Source organism: Ixodes scapularis, unplaced genomic scaffold, assembly GCF_016920785.2.
Source record: "Ixodes scapularis isolate PalLabHiFi unplaced genomic scaffold, ASM1692078v2 PGA_scaffold7__128_contigs__length_106722199, whole genome shotgun sequence".
NCBI classification, from domain to species: domain Eukaryota; kingdom Metazoa; phylum Arthropoda; class Arachnida; order Ixodida; family Ixodidae; genus Ixodes; species Ixodes scapularis.
The window spans coordinates 19,151,919-19,179,263 of NW_024609882.1; the positions used below are offsets into that span (position 1 = coordinate 19,151,919).

The 27,345-nt window shown below is 44.5% G+C and overlaps 1 protein-coding gene across 6 annotated transcripts; it reads right to left on the reverse strand.

The window, feature by feature from the left end:
• Nucleotides 1-1,701: 1,701 nt before the first annotated feature.
• On the reverse strand, nucleotides 1,702-21,149 carry LOC8052565 (tumor protein D54). Of its 6 annotated transcripts, none has more exons than XM_029990820.4 (7): nucleotides 20,963-21,133; nucleotides 18,281-18,414; nucleotides 14,652-14,800; nucleotides 12,130-12,189; nucleotides 8,046-8,147; nucleotides 4,100-4,160; nucleotides 1,702-2,463 (listed from the first exon to the last, which is right to left on the reverse strand). In XM_029990820.4, the coding sequence occupies exons 1-7, from the start codon at nucleotides 21,012-21,014 to the stop codon at nucleotides 2,338-2,340; spliced, it is 684 nt and encodes a 227-aa protein (XP_029846680.1). In that variant the 5' UTR covers nucleotides 21,015-21,133; the 3' UTR covers nucleotides 1,702-2,337. The 6 variants fall into 6 exon arrangements, with proteins under 6 accessions (XP_029846680.1, XP_029846682.1, XP_040078258.1 ...); XM_040222324.3 differs by lacking the exon at nucleotides 1,702-2,463 and adding an exon at nucleotides 3,459-3,728 and having other exon boundaries at nucleotides 20,963-21,131; XM_040222325.3 differs by lacking the exon at nucleotides 1,702-2,463 and adding an exon at nucleotides 3,459-3,765 and having other exon boundaries at nucleotides 20,963-21,130.
• Nucleotides 21,150-27,345: the final 6,196 nt, after the last annotated feature.

Genomic DNA, 27,345 nt, shown 5'->3' on the forward strand with positions numbered 1-27,345 from the left:
ACGAGATGTTCCTGTGAAAATCAAATTGTACAATGATGACTGCATAATATACTCGGAAGTAGATTGCGCTTCGGATGAACTTTTATTAAACAAAGCATTTCAAAAGTATTGCGACATGGTGCATGGATTGGCAAATGACCATTAACTTCGATAAAAGTTTGTATGAAAATTACTGACAAAAAATACCGTTTAAAGTTTGTTTACAATGTTAATAATATCTTCCTATCAGAAGTCACACGACATAAACAACCTTGGAGTGTGGATTACTCAATCTTACTTGGACAAAGCAAATCGATTATGTAACATCTCATGCTCTGCAAAAGTTATTCTCTCTTAGAAGAATGTTAAGTTTCTCCCCTCCCTTACGTCTTCTCACATCTAAAATTATAGTCCTGCCAACCTTAAATTATGCTGCAATCATTTGGGATCCTTTCACTAAGACTAAGATTAGTAAACTTGATAGAGTACAAAAAAAAGGCCGTTCGCTTTATAGCTTTGGGCATACTTCCATAACCAAATTTTTAACTAGAGCTAATTTACTATCCTTATCTAAAAGAAATTGACATTCTTGACTATAACGTTTGTACCAGTTAATGGCCATTATAAGGTAGACCTGTCTGAATTGATCACTTTCTCATCAGGATACTCAACAGGCTACTCAACAAAGGCATGCTCTAACAAACACTCGTTTTCAGTCGCGTAATAATTGCTCGAAGTATTCCTCTCCACAAACAGTTACCGAGTGAAATGACCTTGCCGAGAGTTATGCAGCCATCATTGTCATTATTCGCATCTAATTTAAGTTGGCTCCCTTGGTACCATATTTGTTCATATGTACTATAACTTGTTTCCTTTTTGTTCTTTTTGCCATTTTTTATATCATTAATATTGTACCCACCTGCATTAATCCTATTGAGGGCTTGCAGTATTAAGAAATAAATTTGTTTAATGACATCCTTTTCCCATCTGTAGTCCGTGACAGGCCAAGAACAAAGAAGCTCCTCCCACCCCTTTCCACTTTAGCAGAGCGATAGCCGAAGAGGTGACCTCCTCTCCACCGTTCGCTCTGCCAATGTGGAAAGAGGTAGGAGGAGCTTCCACATCGTTCTTGACCTGTCACTAAACACAAGCTGCTAAAAAAAAAAAAAAAATTTTTTTTCTTTTACAATGTTTTTTAAGACTAGGTCAGTCGCAAGTTTTGCTGTAGTACAGCGATACAAACTTTGCGTCACACAATGGCCATGCAGCTGATCACAGGGGTTGCCATCATGCTCGAGCCGGTAGTTTTCGTTTCGCCGTAGACCCCCGAAACAAAACTGAGATAAGATACCCACAAAACCACACAAGGCATAAAAACATTGCACCTCATAACTCGGGTACCCTTTCTTCACCGAAAATAGTTGAAAGTCCACTCGCAAAAATGTACTGGAGTTTCCCTTTAAGTGCAGGGAGGAGAGGGTGTTAATTTATGTTTTTCGGGAGATTTTTCTGTCAATCGTACAACCGTACGAAGTGGTCAAAATTCGGGGGTCTCCCAGGCAATACAAGAGAAGACTTGGCAGGTACGGACTACTATGCCGAAAAGTGTCGGGGGGGGGGGGGGGGGGGAGGGGCTTCTAGATTAACAATCTTCACAAGCGACGACAGACCCTCTTAAAATGTTGCGCGTATGGTTACGTTAAAAAAATATATCCCGTTAAAAATTGCTGCATGAACAAGCTTTATTTTCGGGCCAAGGGCCTTTTCAATTGGTGGAACACAAATTGTCTACCAAGTAGGTTGGTAAAACTGTAGGTCAAAGAAAAACGTGTTGAAAAACCTCAACCGCCCTGCAGTCCAAACTTTTGCCAATTCGAACGGTAAAAGACATTTAAATAAACAGGCAACATAACCTATACAGAAACTAAACTACCGTTTGAACGCTCAAAGTCTGAAACCCTTGCATCTGGCTCACACGACAGCAAAACCTCCTTGCAAGTTTTATCTAAAAAAAAAGAAACTGAAGAACTGTCGCCGTACCGGCAACAAACTGTACAAAAGAAAAGGACTGCACAAATGTAACGGCAAATTGTGCAGGCTGCGAAAACTGAATGTAAAGAGACTCGGTAAAAAGGAATCCTGGTCGCTACACTAGTACGGATGAAAATAGATCTCTTAAAACGTTGTTTCGAAGGGCAAGCTTTGCGTGGAGTGTCTCTAAATACAAGCTGCACCTCAAAAAATTAAAAAAAAAAAAAAAAAAACTGAGTAAAGATTTAAGGAGGAAGAAACAACATCAGGAATTTCAGAAACTCGAAAGACGACGAAGACGAGTTGCGGAGTGGTCCAGGTCTTCGCTTAGGACAGCGGCTTCTCTTCGGAAACTGGGCTTGTGGTGGGCGTGGCAGATACAGAGTTGCCGGTCCTGTTGTCGACGATTTCTTCGAAGCTGTTCACGCTGCTGCTTCTCGACGAAACCTTAGACTGGAACCGGAGGAAGACGGGGGGAAAGCAGAGAGAGAGGGGGAAAGGAGAAAAGTCACTGTTGAAAAACAACGCAAGGCGACCGGCCATCTTGTTTTCTGATTGGAGCATACGGCATCCAATTCTGCGGAGAGATGGCTTTGATTCGACAAAATATAAGAGCCTATTAAAACGAGAAGGCGTGCAAGGCCAAGAGGCTTTTCTCTCTCGTTGGAAGCCGCAACTATGCAGCGTGTCTCCAGTTGGCAACTAATTGCGGAACATCAGCTTTAGCCAAAATCCCATCTGCGTAGTCTGCGACAGGACAAGAACCTGGCTGATGCTCAGCCTCGAGCCTTCCGCCTTTGAAAACATTTCGACGCACTCCCAGCCGAAATCCGGTGAAAGGCAACAAGTGCGCGCTAGAGACTGTGGCTAGGTGGCGCAAGCTACCGCCCATTATGAAGAATACAGGCCGTTAGCATTTATCCGTCAAGCATGTACTGGGTTCTCAACGTGTCGCCAACTGAACGTCATGCATGGAGGTAAGAGAGAGGTGCATGCCTGCATGAGCTTGTGCAATTTTTACATTTTACAATGATGAGCAAAAGGGCCTTTATACCGTGTTTAACTCTACGGTTGACTACAGGCAAAGCTACGAACTATCCGGTTTAATCTCGGGCCAATTAGAAATTAAGTGATACGTATATAACTGATGTGCATACTGGTGTGCGTCTTGGCACACTGATACACATCCGGGCACTACATCACATTTTTAAGTTGGCTCGTGACCCAACCTGGCAGATCTGGAGCGAAACAAAGTCTACCTTCAACTACACTACAACGTAAAGTTGCCCACCAGCATGGCTCGACTGATCAGAACGTACAGATTTGAACAAAGAATAGAAAGTGCGAGATAGCAAGTTGTTTTGCATGATCAATTGAGGATGGCTTGACTACTGCCTAAAACATAAATCTAGCCTCTAGAACCAAATCAAAACATAGCACGAGACAAACACAGGTGAACATTTTATTGTCACAATAACAAAAAAAAAGAAGAATCAAGCAAAACGATTTCCCACACATAACCAAATGTCTTGCAACGCTGTCCCAGATATCCAACCAAGGAGCCCTCGGCTAAGAAACGCGGCAATCAAACTAAGCCGCTGAGGCGCCGCAGTTCTCGGTAACGGCTAGCGGTGCCCGGAACTGTGGAACAGGAGCCTTGTAACTTCCCAAACCGAATGCAAAAACACGCTAAGCACTCTCGCTCAAGAGATCGACTCCTGAAAGAGAAGTTTTTGGGAGTTGTTGGCATTACTCCTAGAAGAGACGAAAGAAACAGAAAAAACAAGACATTCTAAAACACAAAGAACACAGTCAAAATAAAAAAGAACGGGCCATTTGCACTGCAGCCGACTCTAAGTGTTGTGGAGAAAGAAACTGGAATGTGTTAACGCTGTCACCTCACATATTGATACCAACTTAGGATGATAGGAAGAGCATCTTTCGTCTAGGGGATGCTGCTCTTCCTCAAGACTAGTGCACACAGGTTGTATGTGCTGCCGCGCAGTTACACTAATGTGAGCAATGAAGTGCGTTCATGCATTCTGGTTTCTTTTGTCCACAAGGGTACAAAACAGGGAAATCGACCCACCTTCACGTTGGAGTAGACATTGCCGACTTTCTCTTCTACCGACTTGAAAGCAGTAGAGTTCCTACGAAAAGGTGGAATCAAAATGTTTTAATTAGCAATTGACCTGTCCCTTTGAGTGAGACAGAGAGCCACAGAAGCTAAAATATTCACAGGTTTAGCTTAAGGGGAGACACTGCCCAGAAAAAAAAAATTCTGCAAAAAAAGTTGATTTTGAAAAATGACATCTTTACATCCACCAACATCTAGAGAGTATTCCCGAAAAGTTTCATGAATTTTCACTGTATAGTTAATTTTTTATAAATTACTTTCTGTCCACCAAAGCTATAGAAAAGGTAGGGTTTGGAGCACTTTGAACACATTTTTCTCCGTTCCACTTTTTGGTATAAATTCCATTTTAGTCAATCTATCGTTTGATAATGGCAAGACAGAGAAAGCTCATTCTTCCCTTTTCCTGACTAAAATTTAATGAGTGCGGCTATGGAACTTTTTTGTCACGTTACGGATGTCTTTTGTAAAAAATGTTGACATTTTGTCGAAGGCACAGAAGACCAAAACGTTGACCAATTTTGCAGAAGAGAAAATTTATAGAAATGAATTACTTTATAGAAAAAATGTTCCATAGCCGCACCCTCTAGGCATTCTGCTACATATCTAGCAAATAAAAATCTTTAATATCGCAATAGTTTTCTGACGATAGATTAACTAAACAATGTAGGTGTGTTGCTGATAGAAGCTACTCTTATTTCCTTCTCATTTAACCGACAGACCTGAAATTTTGTTATACACCCTCTAGCATGACCACCAGCCTACCCTGTAAATTTCATTAATTTTAAGACAAGGGTTCAAAAGTTGACCCCCCCTAAGGGGTGTGCCCCCTTAAGCAATTGCCTCTCCCATCTCCATTTTGCCTCAATTATCTACCTTCCAATTACGGACAGGTCCCTTTATGCACTTCAAAGGTAAATAATTTAAGTTTCCTCAGGTAGTCAACCAAGATCTCACAAAACCTGTTAGCAAACTTGGAAAGCAGTTTTGCTTCCCATGACCCAATATGTGGTAACTATCTCAAAGCCAAATACTGAATAACTCAGGTGCCCAGTATACTATTTGGTTCCATCTCATTACCCCTGGTTATTAAGTATATGATATACGACATAACCATCCCTTTTCTGATTATAGGTCAGGACAATTGCAATTTGTCATCCTATGTTGGTTGTATCTGCACTGTTATAAGGTGAAAGACTATTCCAACACTGACCTTGGTGTGCAAACCGCCCATGTTTTTTTTTTTTAAATTAATGTCAAACCAATGGGCATGAAATGCTACATGAAATGCTACATGAAATGCCACATGAAATGCTTGCAAGCAACCTGAACCACTTAAAGAACAATGCATCTTCACTAGATCTTTCATACTGCAACGGAATCACATATAATTGAGTGTATGGGCCGCACCCCCTCTTTAAAGTGTATTAAAAACTTTTTTTTATTATTATTTGTGTATTAGCCGCATCCCCCCCCCCCCCCCCCTTTCTTTCGAGGCACACCGACTGCCTCCACAGTGTGGAGTGCGCTCGGCGTCTCCACTCTGCCATCTTTACCCTGCCATATAAGCGTCCCTGCTTGTGCCTTTTGCCGTGTTTTGAAGTGCAGATTAGAAAGGTTACGGGATAAAAGCTCGTGGAAATTATCCTTTTTATGGTTTTTGTATCATCCACGGTTGGCTTCCGCCCATGCGATAGTAGCTGCTGGGAAATGGGACACTCGGGTTTCCGAACGTTGCCATTGGGCTTTGTGAATGTTTTGTTCTGCTAAGCTGGTTTATGCGGGCCTCACAACCTCAGAGCTGTGGACAAGTACTTTCAAACTGTCACTTATGCCTCGAAGTGCGGCAGACGTGCAACAGGTCGCGAAGACGGCGTCTACAAGATCTGCATACGGTGCAGGACAAAGCGTGCAGTCATGGTCCAAGGCAGGCTCACTTGTACGCTGCACTGCTCGACGCAAGCTTGGTTGAGGTGAAATTCTATGAAATAAATGGCTAATGCAAACTCCGAAAAGGCGCTTACTGGACGGCTCAAAAGAGCAACTCTGGCCACTGCCGACGCCGGTCAGACTCTGGATACCGCAAGTTACGACGATCGGGACTGAAATGAAGACTCTCAAGACTACTGCTTGCTATCGCAAGTTACATCAATTTTGTTATGCACATCCGAAACTATTTTGTTTTCATCCGTGTACGGGCCTCGCCCAAAAAATTTGCCCCGAAATTTGAAAAAAGAAGTGTGGCCCCATACATGTGTTTATACGGTAATAGCAACAGTAGCGGTAGTGACATGTGAATGGAACACCAGCACAAGTGACTACAATCATGTAATGGAATATTGTTGCTTACGTACTTATTTCTTCGAAGTTGTTCTACGTGACAAAAGAAACCAGGTGTTAAGTGCAACCTTTTTTTAACTTCAACCTTGTAAAAAAATAAAACACAGTCCACAAAATCTGCAATTTATTGCATTCTACAAGAATAGCCTCAAAATGCAAGTAAAACAGTACTCGATTCCCGACATGACCAGCAGCAAGATTGCGAAGACCAGTAACTAGAGCCCTGCATATCTGTGGATATCCGCAGATATCTGCAGCAAAACTGGCGGATGTGGATAAAAATTAGACGGAGTTTGGCGGATCGGATGCGGATGTCAGGGGCTGCGGATGCAGATCTAAATTTTTGCTCGGTGTCATTCAGTCCGTCAGTCCATTCAGTCAAAGAAACGATAGGGATCATAAGAAAGATCTGATTTTTACTGAAGATCGCTTCAGTTAGACGTTTCATCTCGTCAAAAATGCTATGTGTAGAAAAAGTAAAAAATGCAGGGCATCAATCGTGCTGGGAAAGCTAGTTCTTTGTCAGGGAAAGAGCGGAAAACTTTCTCGGCCAAAGAAAACCTCGAACGAACAAGTCACAAGAAAGTAGAAGAAACCTCCCCCTCTCCGCAGAGAGTGATGTGGTCATGCTACCAAAAACGAAAGAATGCTTCGACAGCGAGCGCAACCCTGTGGCGCCATGGCTTGCAAAGTTTCGGAATCGGCGGCGCACGCCCATAGGCAGCCTTTAAATTGCCTGCTTCTTTTCTGTATGCTTAGAGTTCTAGCCAAGAAAGTCTGGCAGTTCATATTCGTCCAGTTACGACGCCAGAGCGCCAGCAATGCCAGCGGCTGCCGCGTGCAACCTACGTAAACCGCCCCAAGCAGAAAAAAAAGAAACATGTTTTCTTTTAATATATATATTTGGGCACCTGCAGGCCGCGATCTTTCTCGAACAACACATTAGTTGAACCAATCAGGTCTTGGACTCTGACTTAGCGGCGCATCTGCCCGCTGGCTGACACGAAACACCATGAGACTCGAGGCGGCCGCATAACCTCGGTAACATCACAGAAAGGATTTTGTCTTCCTACCACTGCTTCTCCTCCTCCCTTTCCCAACTTTTATTTTTTATGACCTTTTTTTCTTAGGCGTTCAGACTTCAGGGGAGAGTTAAGGAGCCACAGGTGAGAGTTTCCGATTCCGCGTGCGGCGGGGAAGAACGCCGCTGTCGCCGTGGTTTCCGCTGATTTTGCTAGTCTAAATGTAATCGCAACATGTGGTGGTTAGGAAGGAGATCAACATGGTTCCACATTTTGCGGATGCGTTTCGGATACCGGTACAAAGTATGCGGATGCGGATCGAATACGGATACAATAATGTAAAAAGTTTGCGGATGCGGTTCGATGCAGATACAAAGTCTGCGGATACTCAAACTGTTATTCGCGCAGGGCTCTACCAGTAACCCAATTGCTTGTAATGCAAGCAACACAATTATGGCTAAATTACATAAGAACCAAACAATTAAGGGCACCATACAAAATAGACTCGACTGCTACAATGAGTAGAGCAAGAAGCTTACTTCATCTCTCCCAGCTTTTTGGACACGCTCGCACCCAGTGTCCCCAGGGCAGTCGTGGTCTTCTCTCCAGCAGTCTTGAAGGTTGAGGTGGTTTTCTGGTAGCTGAGGTTTTGGGGAAGGGGAGAGAGGGAAGCAAAAGCAAGCATTGGTGATAACCAACTTGGTTCCTAAAAAAAACTGGTTCCACATGCCACAAGACCAAACATGCACAAGCCAAGCAGATCCAAGCACGTTTGTACATTATACATAAAGCCTTTTTTTTTTTCACAATATTTTTGTACAACAGAAGAGTGCACTGCAAAAGCCTTTAACCCCTGTACTGTTTTTTGGGGGAATTTCTGACCCCAATTGCTTAATTGCTGTCTCCAAAATTACATTTCTTGCCTTCAAAATCAAATTTCTAGCCACAAACAAAATGGGAGCAAATTTTTTTAAAAACTGCAGCCGCAAGCTAAGCCATGAGTGAGTCTTGTTCGGGTAAAACAGTTGTGTGCGTGAATGGGAAATAGCAGACGACCTATACTCTTCCTGAACTGTTTGGGGACGACTCAGCGTTAACAAGCTAGGCCCGTCCAAGACGGTTAAGCGGCTGAACAACTTACTACTATTACAATGGTATGTTCCTTACTGACTACCACAAACTTTAAAAAAAAACAAAAAAACTTGGGGACCAGGAAGTGAGCAATACTCCGTTTCATCATAAGGGTGAGCAAAACAGAAGCTACAAGAGCAAGCACAATGCTTTAAAGAGATATTGAACCGAAATTTCGATTTCGCAAAATAAGGTCGCAGAAGCGGTGAACAGGACGCTACAAACTAAAAAACATTACTCATACATTAATATCTCAAACGGATGACCATACTTTTGGAAAAGTAGGGCGCGATCAAGCGAGGGCAATGATGTCATTGTCCTCCTGGAAAATTTTAGAATGAGGGTAGGAGGCCTCTTTTATCTTTTCCTCGCTTCTGTTTTACCAGCTCGACAGGACGCAGCGAGGAGGAGGAAAGAGAACGAGAATCATGACTGACTTGTCTCGTCGGCCCGTGTTCAATCGCACGCACCTTTTCCAAAAATATGGTGATTCGTTAGAGATATCGCTGTATGAGTGATGTTCTTTGGTTTTGCAGCGTCCCGCCTATCCATCCAGCCTAGCTTTGTGAGCTCGAAATTTCGGTTTAGTATCCCCTTAAGCAGGCTTGCTGTGAACGCGCACTCAAGAAACAAAATGCCATTCAAGACAACACGCTCGTGCTTGTGGCATCGGTTTCGCTTGCACCCGAAGCAGGGCATATACTCATGATTTAAACTCGTACAGATAAAAAAACAGGACGATGATGCAATGCCGAGAATGTGGATGAATTGAATGACATTGGAATGACATTGCATGGAGCCTCTCTCTGTTCTGGACACTACCGTAATATCCAGAGAGATGCTCCACCCTTGAATGATAACCCACCCCCTATTTTTGACCCGATTTGCTATTTTCTTCGAAGACACCGAAAGATAGCCCACTTTTAGTAATTGCCAGGCCCCGGCCAATGGTGACCTCGGCAGAAATGGTGTCACTTAGCGACAACGGGAGATAAGCAAACTTCGCTGACTGGGAAGAACAATCATCCTTGGTGTATCGCCCCTCCCTACGATCACAAGTTTTGCAGGTCACGAAATTTAAAACTAGATTTCTTTCCAACTTTTTCGTCGCACACTGAAAGTAGCTTACTCCTTAAATTTACCCTATTTGTTCTCCATTTCAGCAAGGGTATCTCTCAGGATGTTATGGTCGTTATACAAAAATCTATGCCTGCTAGCAGATTTATGACGAGCTACATTTAATTATGTCGCCTCATCCGCATCATGAAACCAAGCTGCTGCTGTTCTTTAACGCCCTCAGTGCCACAGCTTTTGCCTCCATCCTTTCGGACAATGCATGAAAGCACAAGCATAAAGCTTTGGAGCGAAACCCTATTGCAAATGTGTTAACACATTGTGAACAGTTAACGAACAGTAAGCTTGGCCTTGCAGCTTTCACTCCAGTTGGGCTGAACTTTTAATGAAGTGTACAAAGCACAAATACACACGTCTTTCACATCAGTGTAAAATGTGTGTGTCTGCAAGTAGAGAGGGTGCATCAAACAGATGCCCCAGTAGACAAAGGCTCTCCCCACTGCCACTAGGTGGTAGCGGCATCGCTCGAACTGAATGCGTTCGCACATTCTAGCTTGTTTCGTCCACAGCTGTACATCCGCGGACGAGCCCAGCATGTCTGTGGCACTGGGACGGCTAAAAGGCAAAGTAAGTGTGACTCTGAGAGCGTACATTAGTTTGGGTAATGGACACCAGAGTCGCACCAATGGGTACACCACTGATTCTCAGCCTCAATGGCATGCAAACATTTGTGCACACACGAAGAGCAGACAGTGCAAGACACAAAGACAGGCAGGCCAGAGCAGAGAAACGAGAGCACGGCTCCACGTACGTAGTCGAGTTAAAGAGTCCTGGGAAGTTCTGACTGACAGACATGCAAAGGAAGGCACCGTCAGTCGCGCATGTTCTCGTTATGTTCGGGCCCACGCTGCCACGATTGGGCCCACAGAGACACAGTCGGGATTTTTGCACTGCTACTATGCAACTAGAAATGTTAGCCGCGATGCGTTCCAACCCAATCTTACCGCGACTTTTTTTAGAAATGCTTAGGAACGTCGTGGGAGGTGACAAAGTGACGGCCATCTCTACTCCTAGCTATGATGGAAGCATTCCAATGTTTGATATACAGGGAGTTCCCGAGTGAAGAGAACAGTGTTTTCCGGCTTGGGTAAATAAACCATGCGCCGCAGAAAGCTCAAGGCTCCGTGAGAGTGTGACGCTGGCAGTCGGGATAGGACGCGCAAGTTTGAGAACATGACAATACCATGATCAAGATAATTGAGAAGAACGAAATTTCTCTACGAGCGGACGTGCACCTTAGCCTAATATCGCCAAAACAAGAAATGACATTGTGGGCACCTATAGCATCTATTTCAGAGAAACAAACGTGTCAACAACTAAGAAAATATTCTCTTTCTTCCTGACAAGCGTTTTTCACAGACATAAATCTCGCAGGCGTTCACAATACCATTTCTTGTTTTGACGATATTAGGCTTAGGTGGATGTCGGCTTGTAGAACAATTGTGTTTTTCTCAGTCATATTTTAATTCAAGCAACTTCGTCATCTCAATCTTTCGTGTTCCATCCAAACCGCTAGCTTCACATTCTCACCGAGTTCGAGCTTTCTGCGATGCATAGTTGATTTACCCGGGCGGAGAAACACAGTTCTTTTTTCTCCCTGTCCTAAAAAGCTTTGCTTTGTTTTTACCCCGATTTTTATGGTGTTGAATGTTTTTTTTTGTGTGTCTGTACTGTGTTTGTTTTCCCCCCCACTGTAATGCCTGATGGCGAAGTGGGTACCTGAATAAAGAAAGAAAGAATACCAAAAATCTCCAAACAGCCTTGAGTGCTATGTAAATTATTAGTGTATGATTGGAGTGTATGTACTTGGGATATATTGCAGTATTTCTACTGCCATACATTTTTTTAAATATGTGTGGCGTCTGCATTGCAGAGGTACTTACAGTAGTAGCAATCGGACTTTCACTTGTGAATTTATGGTGTCTAAAACTAATTTTCATTAAATTTTCATAACATATATGCTAATTAATAAGTAGCTCTCAAACATGCTCCCTCTCGCTTGGACCAATTTTTGAACCACATTAAAAAAGAAGCAAATGACCAAAAAGGAACAGATGATGTTTAATTTTGGGCAAAATCTGCCAGGCTTCGATGGAAATTACACAGTGCCCATCAAAAAGAGTAACGAATAACAACCCTACTTGAACTAAGCTGCCTTTGATACGGGCCTTTATCACAACACATATTTTGATATGTCGAACTAGACCAGAGAATATATTCTCGTTGAGCCACATGAACCACACACAGCAGAAGACATGCTTCCATCACAAGCGGCGGCACACAGAGGAAAGAGCAGACGCAGACAGAGAATGACAGCAGCATTGCGCGACAGTTTCTTTCCGGGAGGTGCCAACTCACATGGGAGCGCTCGTCAGAGCAGAGTTCCATTCCACCAACTTCCCACTGACATCCTTATACCTGAGTCAAGACAGAGCAAGGTCTCTTTTTCTTTACCTCATTCCATACCACTCTGGCTAAAGCTGGCATGGGGGCACGCTAAAGTTTGAGTGCTTTGCTGCAAGGCACACAAGGTACAACCTACAAGGAACACATTAATAAGCAAGTTTTGTAACACTAAAAAACATGTAGTGTTCTGAAGAAAAAAAAAAAGGAAATGCAGGGGTGTAAAAGCAAGCCTATGACAAGGATGTGACATTCTCCCAAAAACTTGCAAAAATTAACATGGCAAAGTACTTTTGTTTTTTTTTGCTTTTCAGGTGCATTAATGAAGCCCCCACAATGGCCTGGTTTCAGCTGAATGCCACAGGATATCAGGCACCTTTGAATAACCAATCCTTGCATGTAACATGCAAGGGCTGACTACTATTACTGTGCCAGCACTTGATCAGAAGTAACAATTATATTCCAAGCCGACTTCGGGTAGTCTCAAGGTTTATGGCCGATTTAAGATTCGTTTAAAACCCATATTAGGAGCAACAACATGATTCTCTCATGTTTCTACAGCTTTGTAAAATGTAAAAGGAAAACAAGACTGTTGTCAACTAAAAGCAAAGCTTGAGTACCTCACTTCAACAAGACTAGGTTTTGGTTTCCATACACTTTACAAGAAACAAAGTAACACTTATTTTACTCGGTGTTTCAGCACTAATATGTGTAACTAATAGTTCATGTTTATTAGGCCTACAATAAGAAGCCGCACCCCAATCTAGGGGCCATTTTGTTTTCTCCTTGTGCCTTTCCGATGCATCAATGAGATGAGTAGCTTAGACAATGAATGTACAAAAATCAAGGATTTGGATATAAAGAATCTGTTATGAGATAGAAGATATAATTTACCTCGACCTGAAAGTTATCTAATATGCAGCAACCGACAATGTTATATAGCTGGTAACAAAACCCAGCCCCTAGCAGCATGTCTGCCAGGGAATAATAAAAGACTACAATTAAGACTACTTTTAGGTTTTAACAGGCAGCCTTCATGTCCTATTGAAATTCAACGACAAAGTCAGCACTTCCTTCCAAAAACTTGAACAAAGCAGCACCAGTACACTCAACTGTACATTAACATATCCTGTAGGTATAAAACACTAGGATACAAAAAGTTGGAACAAGTAATTCAGGGACTAGATGCCAGAGGGATGCAAGTCAATCTGCACCTTCACTGAAAATTTTGTGTACCGAAGTTACAAACCATACTTTCCTTCCCCACTTTTTGACAAAATAACTGTTCAAACCTATTTCTCTGCAAATAAGCATTAAAGTTTCTGTGAACAGCCTTCTGCAGGAAGTTATCTGGAACCAGTTAAAATAAAGAACTGGCACTGTAACCAAACAAGGTACAATACAAAAACCTCAAGCACTAGTTGAAGAGCTTGCAATTAGCTTTCTGCCCAACTCAAATCCTTCCCAAGGTATGCAAAAACACGTCGATGCTACTGCAAAATTGTGATTTGGAGCGATTTTTGGGGCACCTGAAAACAAATTTTGGAGCACTTTCGAGCACCTACCAATAACTCTTGAAGCATTTTGGAGCACAGAGACGTGAAATCTCAAAACCGTTTTGAGAACTTGAATCACCTTTCAGAGTACTGTGGAGCATGCAGTCATAAAATCTTGCTGATCACCTAAATTTAGTTAAGAGAATCATAAATTTAAAAAAAAATCTACCATTTTTTCTTTTTTTGCTGTAGACACTAAGCTACTCTGTAATGTTGGTTTCCACTGGCTTAGCTACGAAGTTGCCGCCTAATTCGGCCAGTCACGGAATATGGTGCACTTTTGTGCAATATGGCGGATCTTAATCAGGATGGCACAGAAAATTGTCTTTGGCACAAAATGACGCGAGAGCGCAATCAGTGAAGAGTATCAAGCATGAGTCTGAGATCTTGCGACTACTGTAAAATACTGCAAGAGTGCCCACTTAGTTCAAGCGCACAGTATTAACATTTAAAAAACGTGAAAATTCCGCAAGTTACACGATAAGCACCTGATTTGACCAAACAAGTGCCCGTTACTAGATCAACCCATTTTTCAGTAAAAGTGGGCTGGGCATTCCTCCAGCATTTAATGGTAGATTTCTGCCCATTTCAATTCCTCTCCAAGCAGGCACGTAGCCAGGGGGGTGGCCCATGGGGCCCGGGCCCCGCCCCTGAAATCGTCCATTTTGCTGGGGCCTCCTCTCCCCCCTCCCCCTCATATAGCATTTTGTCATGGGCGGGCCCCCCCCGAAACAAAATCCTGGCTACGTGCCTGTCTCCAAGGTATACAAGAACGTCAAGCATCATTCGAAGAGCCTGCAACTAACTTTGTGCCCCATTCAAATCCTTTCAAAAAGTTGCGTACAGAAAGCAGACACAGAAAGCTGCCAGCTTTGAAGGAAAACACAGGAGTTGAGACACGGCAGGAGCGGCGGCACTCACGCAGCACTGTCTTGAATATTCTTGATGCCTTGCTCCATGTCATCCTTCAGCTCTTTCCAGACGGTGATGCCCAGGTTCCGCTTCAGCTCCTGAGACCTTACCAGCTTGGAGGCCAGCACAGTCCGCAGGCTCTGGATCTCCTCCTCAACCTGTGCCAGAGGAGACAGCGGAGAAAGCAAGAGGCACCTTACATGACATCCACGCTTGACAATTTGGATGTGGCAAACGTACCTACTAGTATGACAGCTTTTGTCTTAAAAATGTTTATGGTAGTTAAACAGATGGAGGTTCAAACATTTGCCGAATCTGTAACTCACCACCAAACTTTATTCGATTAACCCCTTAAGTGGCCCCCTTTTTTTTTTTTCGAAAAGTAACCTAAAAGTGCCATTTTATTTTTATTTCGAAGTTTTATTCCTCTAGTAATACAGATAAAATTGCAAAAATTTATTGCACAAAAATCAGTGGCAGCGGAAAAAAAATGCGCCAACTAAAACGAGTGCTGCAATCTATAATCAGCGCCGCAAACTACTCGGACAAGCCTAGCTCGTCCATGGCATTTTTAGCCTAAAAGCGGCCGACGAGCTCAGCTCGTCCAAGGCACTTGTTAAGGGACAATTACAAAATGTTCCTGCTGTTTACTCGTATGGAAAACAAGCAACTGCTTTCATCGTTTGTTTCGGCTAATGAACTACTGGGTAAAGAGGGCAATCCTTGAATTTATTTTGTAATACTCCCAGTCCTGTTGAGGACCAAAGCAGGAGTGTCCAAAACATGATGAATTACAAAATAACACGCATACAAAATTAATGCTCCAACTCCTTGTGCACATCTTGCAGGAAAATATGCTTAACACCACAAAGCTTATCTAACTCAAAAATTTCTCGGGGTAAATTTTGTTTGTAAAATCCCAGGTAAGTCAAACCCTTTGCACTGAGAAAGCACTTAACTGTCTCGAGTGTAAAGCATCCACCCTGCCTGAGGTTTTTCCTAGCAATAATTACTCTTTTCATCATCAATGCCACTTCTGTCTTTTCACCATATGTTTTAAAGGGACACTACAACGAAAATTTGGCGCCCATTTTTTTGTCTATATGTGCTCAACGGAGCAGCATCACATCGGACATACCAATCTCTAGTTAAAAAAGACACGAAAAGGAATTTTAAAACAAATTAAACGATTAGCGAAAAGCACCTGGTGGATGTCGCTAAAACCTCGTTTGTAATGCCAGTCTAGAAACCTAGACAGGTAGTGACGATAACTGTCTCGCCTAGAACTATACATGCTGTGAACCTGATGTCATCCCGACAGCTCTACAGCCAGCACAAGAGAAGAGGAGAGGGAGAAACTTCCCACTCAATAGGACTCTTTTTTTTGTGCATCCCAGACGTCGCTATTTTCCCTCTACAAGATTATAGAACGACAAACACAGCCATCAGGCTCAACATACAAACGTGCAATTGTCATTCACGGATATTGTAGATCATATTCAGCCCGTTTCTGAACACTATGGGTATATTTCACATTTCTTAGAAGTATCCCTTTGAGGGAGGACACTACCTGGAAACATCAACTTCTGAACCGCTCACACAGTCGGCATGAAATTTACAGGTGGTATTTATCTATATAAATGGAGGGCATGCAAAGTTTCAGCCCTGTGAACCAATTTTAGGATGTACTGTATCCCCAGAACAAAGTAAAGTGTAGCTTGGCATGGATTCTGCTCAATGAATCTATTGTTGAGAAATGGCATTAATAACCACACATTTTTCTAGTGGAATACATACTGAAATACCTGTTGCCGGTTGCTATAAAAAGGAATTTCACGAAATATAAATTGTTCAGCTAAAAAAACATAATTAAAAGATTTGTTTTCTCCACATTTACCAAGTTTCGCAAATTACACTTTTCTATAATAAAGGAACATGAAAATGCAAAATCTATGCTCATAGTAACTGACTTCATAAAATTTCGGTATATAAGCCGCAAAAACCAAGTTTCTCGATAGTTTCATGCTGAAACAATAAATTTATTACGTGAAATTTATGCCAAAAAGTGGAACAGAAAAAAATGTATTTGAAATACCTGAACCTCTACTTGACGATAATAATCCCCGAAGAGAAACAAAGGACAAACACAAATCTCTAAACACATTCAGGTGACTGGTGCACGACCGAAAATATCCGCCTGGCCCTGGAATCGAACCAGGGACTTCTCCATTTTCAAAAAAGCGCTCTACCAACTGAGCTAATCAGGAGTTAGACTTCAGTAAAGCAAATGGGTTTTATCAGCTGCCACCAGTCTAATACCAACAAGGGTGAACGGCCTGCATTTAAAGGTTATGATGATAATGCAATTGATTCAAAGGAGCAAGTGAGCTGGAATGGATGACGATAATCCCTGGAGAAGGGGAACAAGGGACAAAAAGTACCAGAGCCAGGCAGATATTTTCAGTCGTGTACCAATAACCTAGCTGTATTTTGAGATTTGTGTTTGTCCTTTGTCCCCCTTGTTTTCCTTCTCCAAGGATTATCATCGTAATTCATTCCAGCTCGCTTGCACCTTTGCGTTAATTGCATTATGATCAAAACCTCTACCTTTTCTTTAGCATCAGTGAACTGAAAATTTATAAAAATATAACTATGCATTGTGAACAAGAGAAACCTTCTGAAGGTACTCTCTAGATGTTGGCAGATGTAAATAGAGCATTTTTCAGTCAATTGTTTTTGCAAAATGTTTTTTTTCTAGGTAGTGCCTTTTCTTAAATTATAGCTAGGGTTCAGTGTTTCCAGAGAAATCCAAAAAAATTTGAAAAACACTCGCCAGTAAGTTTCCCAGCAATTCAGATCTATAAGACTCAAAATTTCGAGGTCACAACGACAAAAAAAAAAAAGTAGAAGTGATTTTATTTTAGAGTAAACTTTATAAGTGCACAGGGTCAGTGGTCCTGAGGACTGTTTCTTTTGAAATTTTGAACTACGGACAAAAAGGGTTTGTCGTTTAGCTCGTCATGGTTCTTTCACAGCAACGGGTTATGGTACCCAAACTTTTCCTTTTGTGTTTCTGAATCTTTTTACATTTTGAAACACAGTAAAATAAACTTTGAATTTCAGAGAATTGGGAATCTAACAAAATTAAACTCCGATAAATTCAATTTTCAGCGAAAAATAAATTGAAAAACACCTTCGGAATTTCACGAGAAACAAGCGCCGAAAACATGGAATCCGAATTATAGCATATTAACTGCTTCACTAGAAGAGATGAGTCTGGCATATGCACTGATATTTAACCTTTGTCACTACCACTCGGAGCTGCAGGAGCAACATTACGCCATAATAAGTTGCATGAGCGGGCATAAACTTACGAAGCTACCAGCTCTTACTGCATTCATACACTTCACATTACCCACAAGAGTCAAGAGTGACTGTTTTAAAATAACACTTGCACTCACCTGGGAGCGGAGACAAGACAATAGTAAGTTAATTCATTAAAGAAATCAGACGAAAGCCGCACACACACACAAACTGTTTCATCTCGTCGTTTAACGAAGGCAATGAGGGAGCTGGGGAAGCCAAGGGTTGGGTTCAAAAACAACAGCTGCCTTCCCGACACTTTCAAGGTGTCTCACCCTAGCGAGCTCCTCCCTCCACTCTGCCTCGCGCCGAGCCTTTTCCTCGGGATCCATCCCGGAGAGGTCATGCACGCCACTGTCTGGCGTTGCATCGCTCACTTTGATGTCGCTGTTGGCGTCAAAGAAGTTGTCTGCAGCAGGGAGAACAACAGGAAAACCTCAATAAACATGGGACACTCTAAACCTTGACATATCAATGTCATTGGTTAGCCAAATTTTTATTCTTACTGTACATGCAGAATGCTGCATTCGTAAAGCAAACAGGAATAGGCTTCTGAATAATGATTCTTTATCCCAGATAAGGGTGACCCCAAGAAAAAGGTCAAACAGGATATGAGCTGTCCATACAGGCCCTTTTTCGAAAGGAAGATAAGCTGCTTTTATTGAGAGTAGAAGAGAAGATTAGAGAAAGAAAGAAAGTGGTGTACTTAGAGCTGACCTCATGCCACAAACTGTCAATCAGCCCCGATAGTGCCAGCAACATCTGTCGGCGGTATTGCAGACCGTATCAGATTAGGACCTTGCATGCATAGAAAAGATGCAAAGTCCAAAGGAAATTTTTTCCACAGAACTTTCAACACTATACCAAACCCCCTAGCACTGCGTACCATCAAAAGCGAAAACTGCACACTCAAAAGAGCAACCGAGCAGTGCCAAATCCAACAGGAAAAACACCTCTCACGTCCCAACTGCCAGAACCGCATCACTGCACACAACTCCTGCAGAACATCTCGGAACCGGCCCAAACTTCCAACATGGGCAGGCTAACGAGTAAGAGATTTTGTCATCCATCTACCCCCGGAGCAAGCTGTCAAAATCCGCGCTTTCATTAGTTTCTTGAGCGAGTTGCGTCGACGTTCCAACTTGCGCTCACCGTGAAGCAGCTCTTCAATCTCTTCGCCGGCTGCAAGTCTGAGGAGGCTACGTCCCTCGTCGTCCAAACTCGGGTCCGTGGCACCCACGCGCGCGAGGTCCTGTCCGGAGTCGTATCCCGTCGACTCGTCGTCGCCGATGGTCTGATCCGGCAGATACGAATCTTCTTCGTAGGCTAAGGCGTTCGCACCGCCGCGCTGGTAGTGCGCCATACGCGCCAACGCCAGCTGTATCGGCTTTGCCCGCCGCGGGGACTTGGCGGGTTCGACGTGGCCAGCGAGACAGACACAGCGACGGAACGCGGTCAGGACGTGAAGAGGAAAGAAAAATAGCCGTTGCCGCCTCGTACCGCGGTACCGGTATACCCCTTCCCCGTCAACGTTTGCCCTCCCCCGACCATTGTATGAACGCAACAGGTAACAGGTCCGCGTGCAGTGAGTCATGCAAGGAACCGCCCTCTCCACGAGGCCGTTCTACCTGTCTCACCTGCGCGGGCTCTTCTTTTTTATTCTGAATTAGTTTCCCAGAAAGGCTTTTCTTTGAGCGGTCGAGTCCGTCAGGTCATAGCGGGGCTTTGAACCGTTCGTGCAGCGCGATTTTCCCAGACGCTGCGACCCGCATTTTTTGACGGCCGTGAGCGAGTCTCCTCTCTTTCTCTCACAGACACAAGATCAGCGTGCATCTAAAAACGAATAAAAGATAACGAGGTGAACTGAAGCACGCGTCCTCCTTAGGGAACTTGAAAACGATGACAGCAAAGATCACGTTGTAGCCGACGGCCGCACGTAGCCGGTGATGCAAGCAGAAACAGCACAACAGGTGCTTGGCCTTCCGCCAATTTTTCGTGTTCCTTTATAGTGTCCCCGTGCCAAGGAACTTGTGAAAGACAGCTTTCCTCGGTAGCTCACCCTGGTTGGAACCGATCTTATGCGCTAGAAACTGCAGCATCACGGTGCTTGATGGCTGGTCCCTTCTTCGATGCAAGATGACTGGAGTACGGCTCAATAAGGGGAGCGTCCTTTGTTCTCACGATTGTACCTTCTTTGCGGTCTGACACTGTATTCTCTCGTATGGAGGCGGTCATTCAATGCGGATATTTGCAAAGGAATATAAACAGAATAGTGCTTAGTCATGCGGGACGCTGCCGGTGTCCCATTTCCGGATTTCCGGAAACGTGCTGTCCCGGGTTTCTGTCGTCGCTTCGACGCCGACACGCTTTCGGTGTCCCGAGGAAGCGCGCACATTTCGATCCTAGCCCCAGCTGGTTTTATCCTGCCAATAAAATAATAATAAAAAAAAATACCAGACACACAGCCATGTCGCAACCGACGTCTCCTTTCCCCCTACCGTGCTTCCGGTAATGTAATGGTCCGGCGGGCAATGCTACAGGAGCAACCGATAAACCGATATGCTTTGAAGAGAAACAAGGACCAACAGACAATATTTTTCTCCAACGTCATGCATTGTAACACGTAGTCACTGTGGTTACGCCATGAAATGGACATTACAGCCAGCAGGGGCTGTAGACTGCATACTGCGAAATTTATCGATTTTTGGTGTTCCCGCGGCAACTGCGAAGTTGCTTGCAGCGTGGACCCAGGACGCTGAAGGCGTCAACGGTAGCTCTCCAGCAGTGTTTCAAGAGTGCGGCAGTCGCGTTTCTTGCACACTAGCAGTAATAGCAACAGCTGTTCCGCTATCTGAGGTCCGCTGTGGGAGCCTGCCAACTCGACGGATCGCCGGTTGACACCTAGGCCTACGCGGTCGCCTCTGCGTGTTCGGACGCGGAGACAGGTGCCAACTCACCGCTGGTGGACATGGTGAACGCCTTGCGGTCTTCTCTGGGGGTCGTTGACATAGGCACGTTCTAAACCCCGCTGCGCAGGTGAATTTGTCCCCAGATTGTCGTGGAGTCCGACGGCGACTTTTTTGCAACGATCGCAACACCCACGAAATGATGTTTCGGGCGACAGCCGCCAGATGGCCAAGCAAGCGGGCACAGCAAGCCCGACGGCTCTGGCAAAGCCAGAAAGCCAGCAGCCGACTATGCAAAATGTATTGTTAAACCTATTAGAGCACTGAAATGTTTATTTTTAAATGTAATGAATACATGTTCAACTTTGTATGGCCTCACTTGCGTGACAACTCTTTCCCGCCATTTCTCCAGTTTTAAAATCATCATCATTACCATCATTGGGTAAAATGGATAAATCTTAGCGACTGTACTCTTTGTATTGGGCAGTAGCTTGCGCCATCTAGCTTAAACAATGTTTGTACTCTTCGGCGTGCTTGGCAGAGACGCTGAAAGCACGGAGCTCGCGCTCCGTGCTTTCAGATTAAAGGTTACGGACGCGACGGCTGAGGCCGGGCGGCCCGGCCCCACCGTTCGTCTCTGACATCGGGCGCGGCCACGGACGCGAGAGGTGAGGCAGAGCCGGAGCCCTCGCTCTGGCCCGGCCCCTTAGGACTAGGACTAGCAAAAGGACTATAAAAAAAAAAAACTCCGTTCCACCTTCAGTCCGAGCGCAGTGGACGCCACGAGCTATCCCAGCCGATGCAGCGCCGGGAGAAAAGCGCGTGACCTGCCGGTTGGGCAGAGCGACGCAGGGAGCTCAAGGTCACATGACACTCTCTCCGCGCTGGATTGGCTGGGATGGCGCCTAGCGTCCGCTGCGCTCGGACTGAAGGTGAAACGGACGGTGAACCGGGGTGACATCACGGCGAGGACAGAATGTTTCCCCGACTCGCCCCGCTCGACCCGCTCGCCCTGCGGAGGCTGTGACGACGTTAGCTAGCTGTCGGCGCGCTCGTTTCTATTTAATTTTTTTTTTTTTTTGCGCGCGCGCGTTTTTTGCAGGAAGTGTAAATTTTTGGGATGCACTCACTTGATCGAATGATGTTTTAGCGAATGCCCACGTTTCACCGAATGACACTTTAGTGAATAGTCGGACGCCGCGAAGCGGTGTTTTCGGACGGGCCAAGTGGGTTCACATTTTTGTAATGAGCCGCCGCAGACTGTCGCCGCGAAGCGGCGTTAGCGCAGCACGGGGGGGGGGGGGGGGGGGGGGGGGAGGGAAGGGAAGGGGGAAGGGGTCGGTTAACGCGTGCCCCCGTTATTCGCTAAAAAGTCGATTCTCTCAAATGTCGCTGTTCGCTAAAGCGTCATTCGCTCATGTGATATGGACCTAAAGTTTCGTATGTGGCTTTATTGAGGTATGGCATGTAGCTGCAGGCAAAACTTCAGCCAAGATTTCAGGCATGGCTGACAGGGCAGGCGACGCATGAATCGAAAATGAAGAAATATGGCCACAATTGCAAGAGCATCACCATAGATTTACATCTCACACAATCAATGATACTGATGGTTTGAATGAATTGGCTGGTTATGTATACTATTTCGTGTTTTCTTTTGTATCTGTTTTTAATCAAATACGCCGAAGCAGAAAAGCTGAGTGCTTCTCGAGCTCTGGGCTATGGAGAGAGAATCACAAGTAACTAGTACAGGGACAAAGTAAAGAAAGAAGGAACACAGGCATAAACCAGTTGTTAGTTTACGTCTGTTTATATTGCTCGCATTTGGCCTTTGCTAGATTCAGATAGTATCCCGTACGAAAATGTCAGATCGGAGCGGTTCCAGTTCGGATCCGCGCGGTTCTAAACTTGTGGACAGTTCAGATCCGCGCGAATCCGATCTGGTGTCGCGCAGTTCTGGGATTAACCAGTCGGATCTAGAGCCACTCTATATGGCAGCGAAGCTGCCAGAGTAGCGACACGACGCCAAATTATGTAGATGCACGACGTCAGAAGCGCCGATAGTGATCTCCATTTTGGGCCTGGAGGTTGCCATGGTAACCGTGCTGCTAGCGACGCCGGGCGGCAATTTTTCGCTAGTTTATATCTCCATTCGTCCATTGAAAAGTGGTAAAAGACGCTCGGCATGGCGGTACGGCACGGGCCTCAAGAGTCTGTGAAGTGAGAAGAGAGAAAAGTTATAAGTAATTTCTGAAAATTTCAAAGAGAAAATATAGCCCATTTTTGCTCGTTTTCGGTTTCTGGTGTCACAGAGCCCCATGTGTTTGAAAACTCCGTCGGCCGCCATTTTCCCATTGAAATTTTCAGAAAATCACTTATAACTTTTGATTAAGTTATCGGATCGGGCTGAAACATGTTTGTGACCTCTAGCGCTACCTTTGGGCGGAGAATAAGCCTTCGGCGACGCCTAGTTTATTTTTGCGGTAAAAAATACCGTGCAATTTTCTTTTGTGACACCCTGTACTCTCGGACTTCGTTCCTATAAAACAAAATCCGAAAACGCCGGCCACGACAGGACGATTGCCTCGGGACGTGACTGTTGCTCGACTGCCCCACAGTAAGCGAATATATGCTTAGCATCATACTTCGTTCAGGATGAGATTATCTCACCGACTGGCGAGGAGCGACATCGACGACGGTCTCACCTTCGTTTGGGCGATGAACAGACGACAAGGTTAAACCAAGAAGGACAGCATGGTGGTTTCCAGAGGATTGTTAATGCCATCAAAAGGGACGGACGCCGGATATGAAGTGTTCTTGCCGACAGGCCAAGTGGCTGTCCCGAAGTTTACCGGCATGCAAAATGTCAATATTTTTATCTGGTGTGGCACACATATCCGTGTTAAAGGGACCATAAAATGATTTTTTTAACTTCTTGTTTCTTAGCTGTAATCCTCAACTCAAAAGCGACCTGTGAAATCACGCGGTCGTGACATTCTTCGGCACCGGTGCGATGACCCTTAGCTTCCACCGTGCTTTTTGAGCACACCATAGAACTTGGCATTCGCAAGTGATAATAAGTTCCGTCAGTGCACTTTTTGGCCACTAACGCGAATTCAAATATTCGTCGACGAATTGATTGTTGACGAGCGCATACGTCCGAGTGACGCAGTTTTCGTGTCCAATGCGTGAGCTGGGGTCGGCTGACGTCATTTGGGCCTTTGTAGGCATTGTAAAGAGGATATTTAGAACCATACATACGTAATGATAACATCATAGCACACTGACTTTAATGAGCACAAAACGGGCCCAGCTACAGAAAATAAATATTATACGTAAAAAATAATTATGTCTGTAACTTGTTGATTACAAAAACGAACACATCCCTGAGCGTCTAAGTTTAATAGTATGTGTTGATGCATTGTTATATAACAAGTCATTTCATGTACGTCATCCGAGCAAACGCCAGCTTGTCACTTGAAAAAATAAACCAAGAAACACTGCGATAAAATGCAATCCATTCCAACGAAAGCACGTTATATCTAGGGATGCCGCGAACTTTTTTCGAATCGAAGTTTCGATGATCGAATCAAGTGGTTCGAAAGGTTCGAAAGATTTCGATTTTTCGAATTGTTCATATCGTAAAATTCGACGGAGGTCGAATTTTCGAACTTGTTAAGCTAAGAAGTTCGACGCTTTTCGAACCGTCGAACTTATTACGCTAAAAAATTCCATATTTTTCGAACTTTCGAACTTATTGCGCTGCAAGGTTCGATGCTTGTCGAACTTTCGAACTTGACTGACCAAAAAATCGATGAATTTCGAACTTTCGAACTTATTTATCAAGAGAATGCGAAAAGTTTCGAACTTTCGATTTCTGAAAAGTCATAAGTTCGACGAACTTCGAACTTTTAGGGTAAAAGTTCGACGTTCGTCGAACTTCGAAAGACCGGCGGACGGTTTCATTTGATTTCAAGTAGTGGGGTACATTCGTAATTTTTTTTTTCTCGAACTTTTACACGCGGTGCTGCGTTCCTTACGAAAGACAATGTCGTTTATTTCAATGTTCTGGCATGCTTAGGTTTAAAGAAATAAATCCCCGAAGGGGCGAGGAAGGACGACGGGTTTTCGACGATTATCGTTTGTGCCAGATTTGAAGCACGCTGCAGCCGGAGCTATTTATGGTAGATATGTTATACTTTTTTAAGAATGATCTATGTATAGTTTAGGTAAGTACCGTCTTAAGATGTGATTATTGTTATTCAACGTGAGTTTCGAAGAAATGTCCAAACATGTATCTGCATGCAAGTATGACCTAAACTTGATATTTATTTTCGTCTAAGTTGTTTGAGGTATCGCATTTAAGTTAACACCACAGACAGTACTTATCATTGCCATCTGCAGAATACAAAAATGATCTATTTATTGTTTTTTCACGTTAAGGAATAAATTAACTCATGAGAGAAGATTTCCAGTAGTGTTCAAGTTCAGCACGTCATCAAAAGAAAACTTTTTTTTTTTTTTTCGCTTCACGTTCCTGGGACGTGTTTCTTTTAGCCTGTACACATTTTGGTAAAAGAAACTTGTTTCGAAGTTCTGAACCTCTGAATAGGCAAGAATAGAACACTTCCGACGAATTCTTGATAGTTTTTTTTTTTCTCCTGCTTTTTATTCCCGCATTTATTCTTTTTTTTTTTTTTCTTTTGTTACTATCGGCACAGGTGTTTAGGTCGAAAAGACAGCTTTGAACTTCCGTACCACTAAGCATGCGACGAGCAGTGCCTTCTGACAACGAGTTTCTAACAATGACCATCTACGCAACCTTTTAGGCAGTGAAGAGCGACGTTAGCTATACATATGCATAAATAATTTCAGATTAAAATAAGCTCGACCACGCCCTCTTTCCCCGTATTGTTTTCTTTAACAGTCCGAAATACCTGCAAGGAAAAGAAAGAGGCTGAAGCCTCTTCTATCTTCTAGTAAACATGTGAAGCATTCTGCAACGTGCAAATCAGTGGCGAAGGTGGCGGACACCGTGGTGGCAGCTCGTGTTTCCGGCGTACGACTGATGTAAACAAGACAGCCGACGTAACATTTGCCGGTCGGAATTTCAAGAACTGCGAAGCTAGATAGAGTAAAAAATGTCTGAACGACCGTAAAGGTATGTGGTGTGTCTCCGTCATCTTGAACTTGAACGATCGTGAACGTTGTGTGCCATCGAACCAAATCATTTCGTCTGCTCGCGGTCACCACGGCAGCTAGTCTGCCCGCAGATCGCTAAAATTTACTAGCATGCGCAGTTTACAGAATTCACAATCGCTTACGATTGTGAGCAGTTCTCGAAATGATTTGGTTCAACCTCTCAAATGAAGCAGACTAACAGCCTCCCGCTGTCCCTAGGCCTAACGCTCGGCTGGGTCGACAAAGGCGGTCGCCGAACCGACCGCCATCTTTTTTTTACCCGACTCGTGAACGGTGCTGGCTGCGTTCCGGTGACGACTCCAGCGGCCGGAATGGGAGAAACGAACGAGAAGAGCCTCCCGACTTCCCGAACGACTCGCGCGCGCATGCGCAGTGGCGTCGCGGATGCGTTCGAGGGCGAACCGTTCGTGTGGAAACGACCTGCTAAAACTCCCTACTGTGGCAGCTACGCTGCCACATAAAGTGGCTCTAGTCGGATCCAGTGAGACGCTATTGTGCCTTCATGTGCGCTTCGCATAGAGTGATGCCAACTGCCTGTTTCCCTTTCCCACACCCTCTTCCACCGCCATTTTGTTCCTCTCATTGTTTCCCCGTGCGCCGGAAAGTGGCCTTTGTGTCCATTGGTAATCCCATCCGAGAAGGAAAATGCTAATCCTCCCTCCGTGGGTTCCACAACGCTGCTCCGAACTATTGAGATAAGGTACTTGTTTCCGGGAGGGTTATAAGCCCCACAGATTATCGCCGAGAACCAAAATGGCTGCTGGTTTGTCGGCGAGTAATATTACAAAGGGTGGCATCACTAGGGTGCCTTCATGTGCGCTTCGCATAGAGTGATGCCAACTGCCTGTTTCCCTTTCCCCCGCCACCATTTTGTTCCTCATAGTTTCCCCGTGCGTTTCCTGTGTGGCCTTTGTGTCCATCGGTCCCCCCATCCGAGGGGGGAAATGCTAATCCTCCCTCCGTGGGTTCCACAACGCTGCTCCGAACTTGACAGATAAGGTGCTTGTGTCCGGGAGGGTTATAAGCCCCACGTATTATCGATGAGACCAAAATGGCTGCTGTTTTGTCGGCGAGTGGTATTACAAAAGGTGGCACCACCCTAGCAAAGCGCACATGAAGGCTCCCTATGAGACGCAAGTTGCAACGCACTGGAACCGCATGGTGATGGGTGGAGGTCTGCTCCCAGCCAGTGGGAGCGCACATCCGTAACTGGAGAAGGGGCCCGGGGGGGGGGG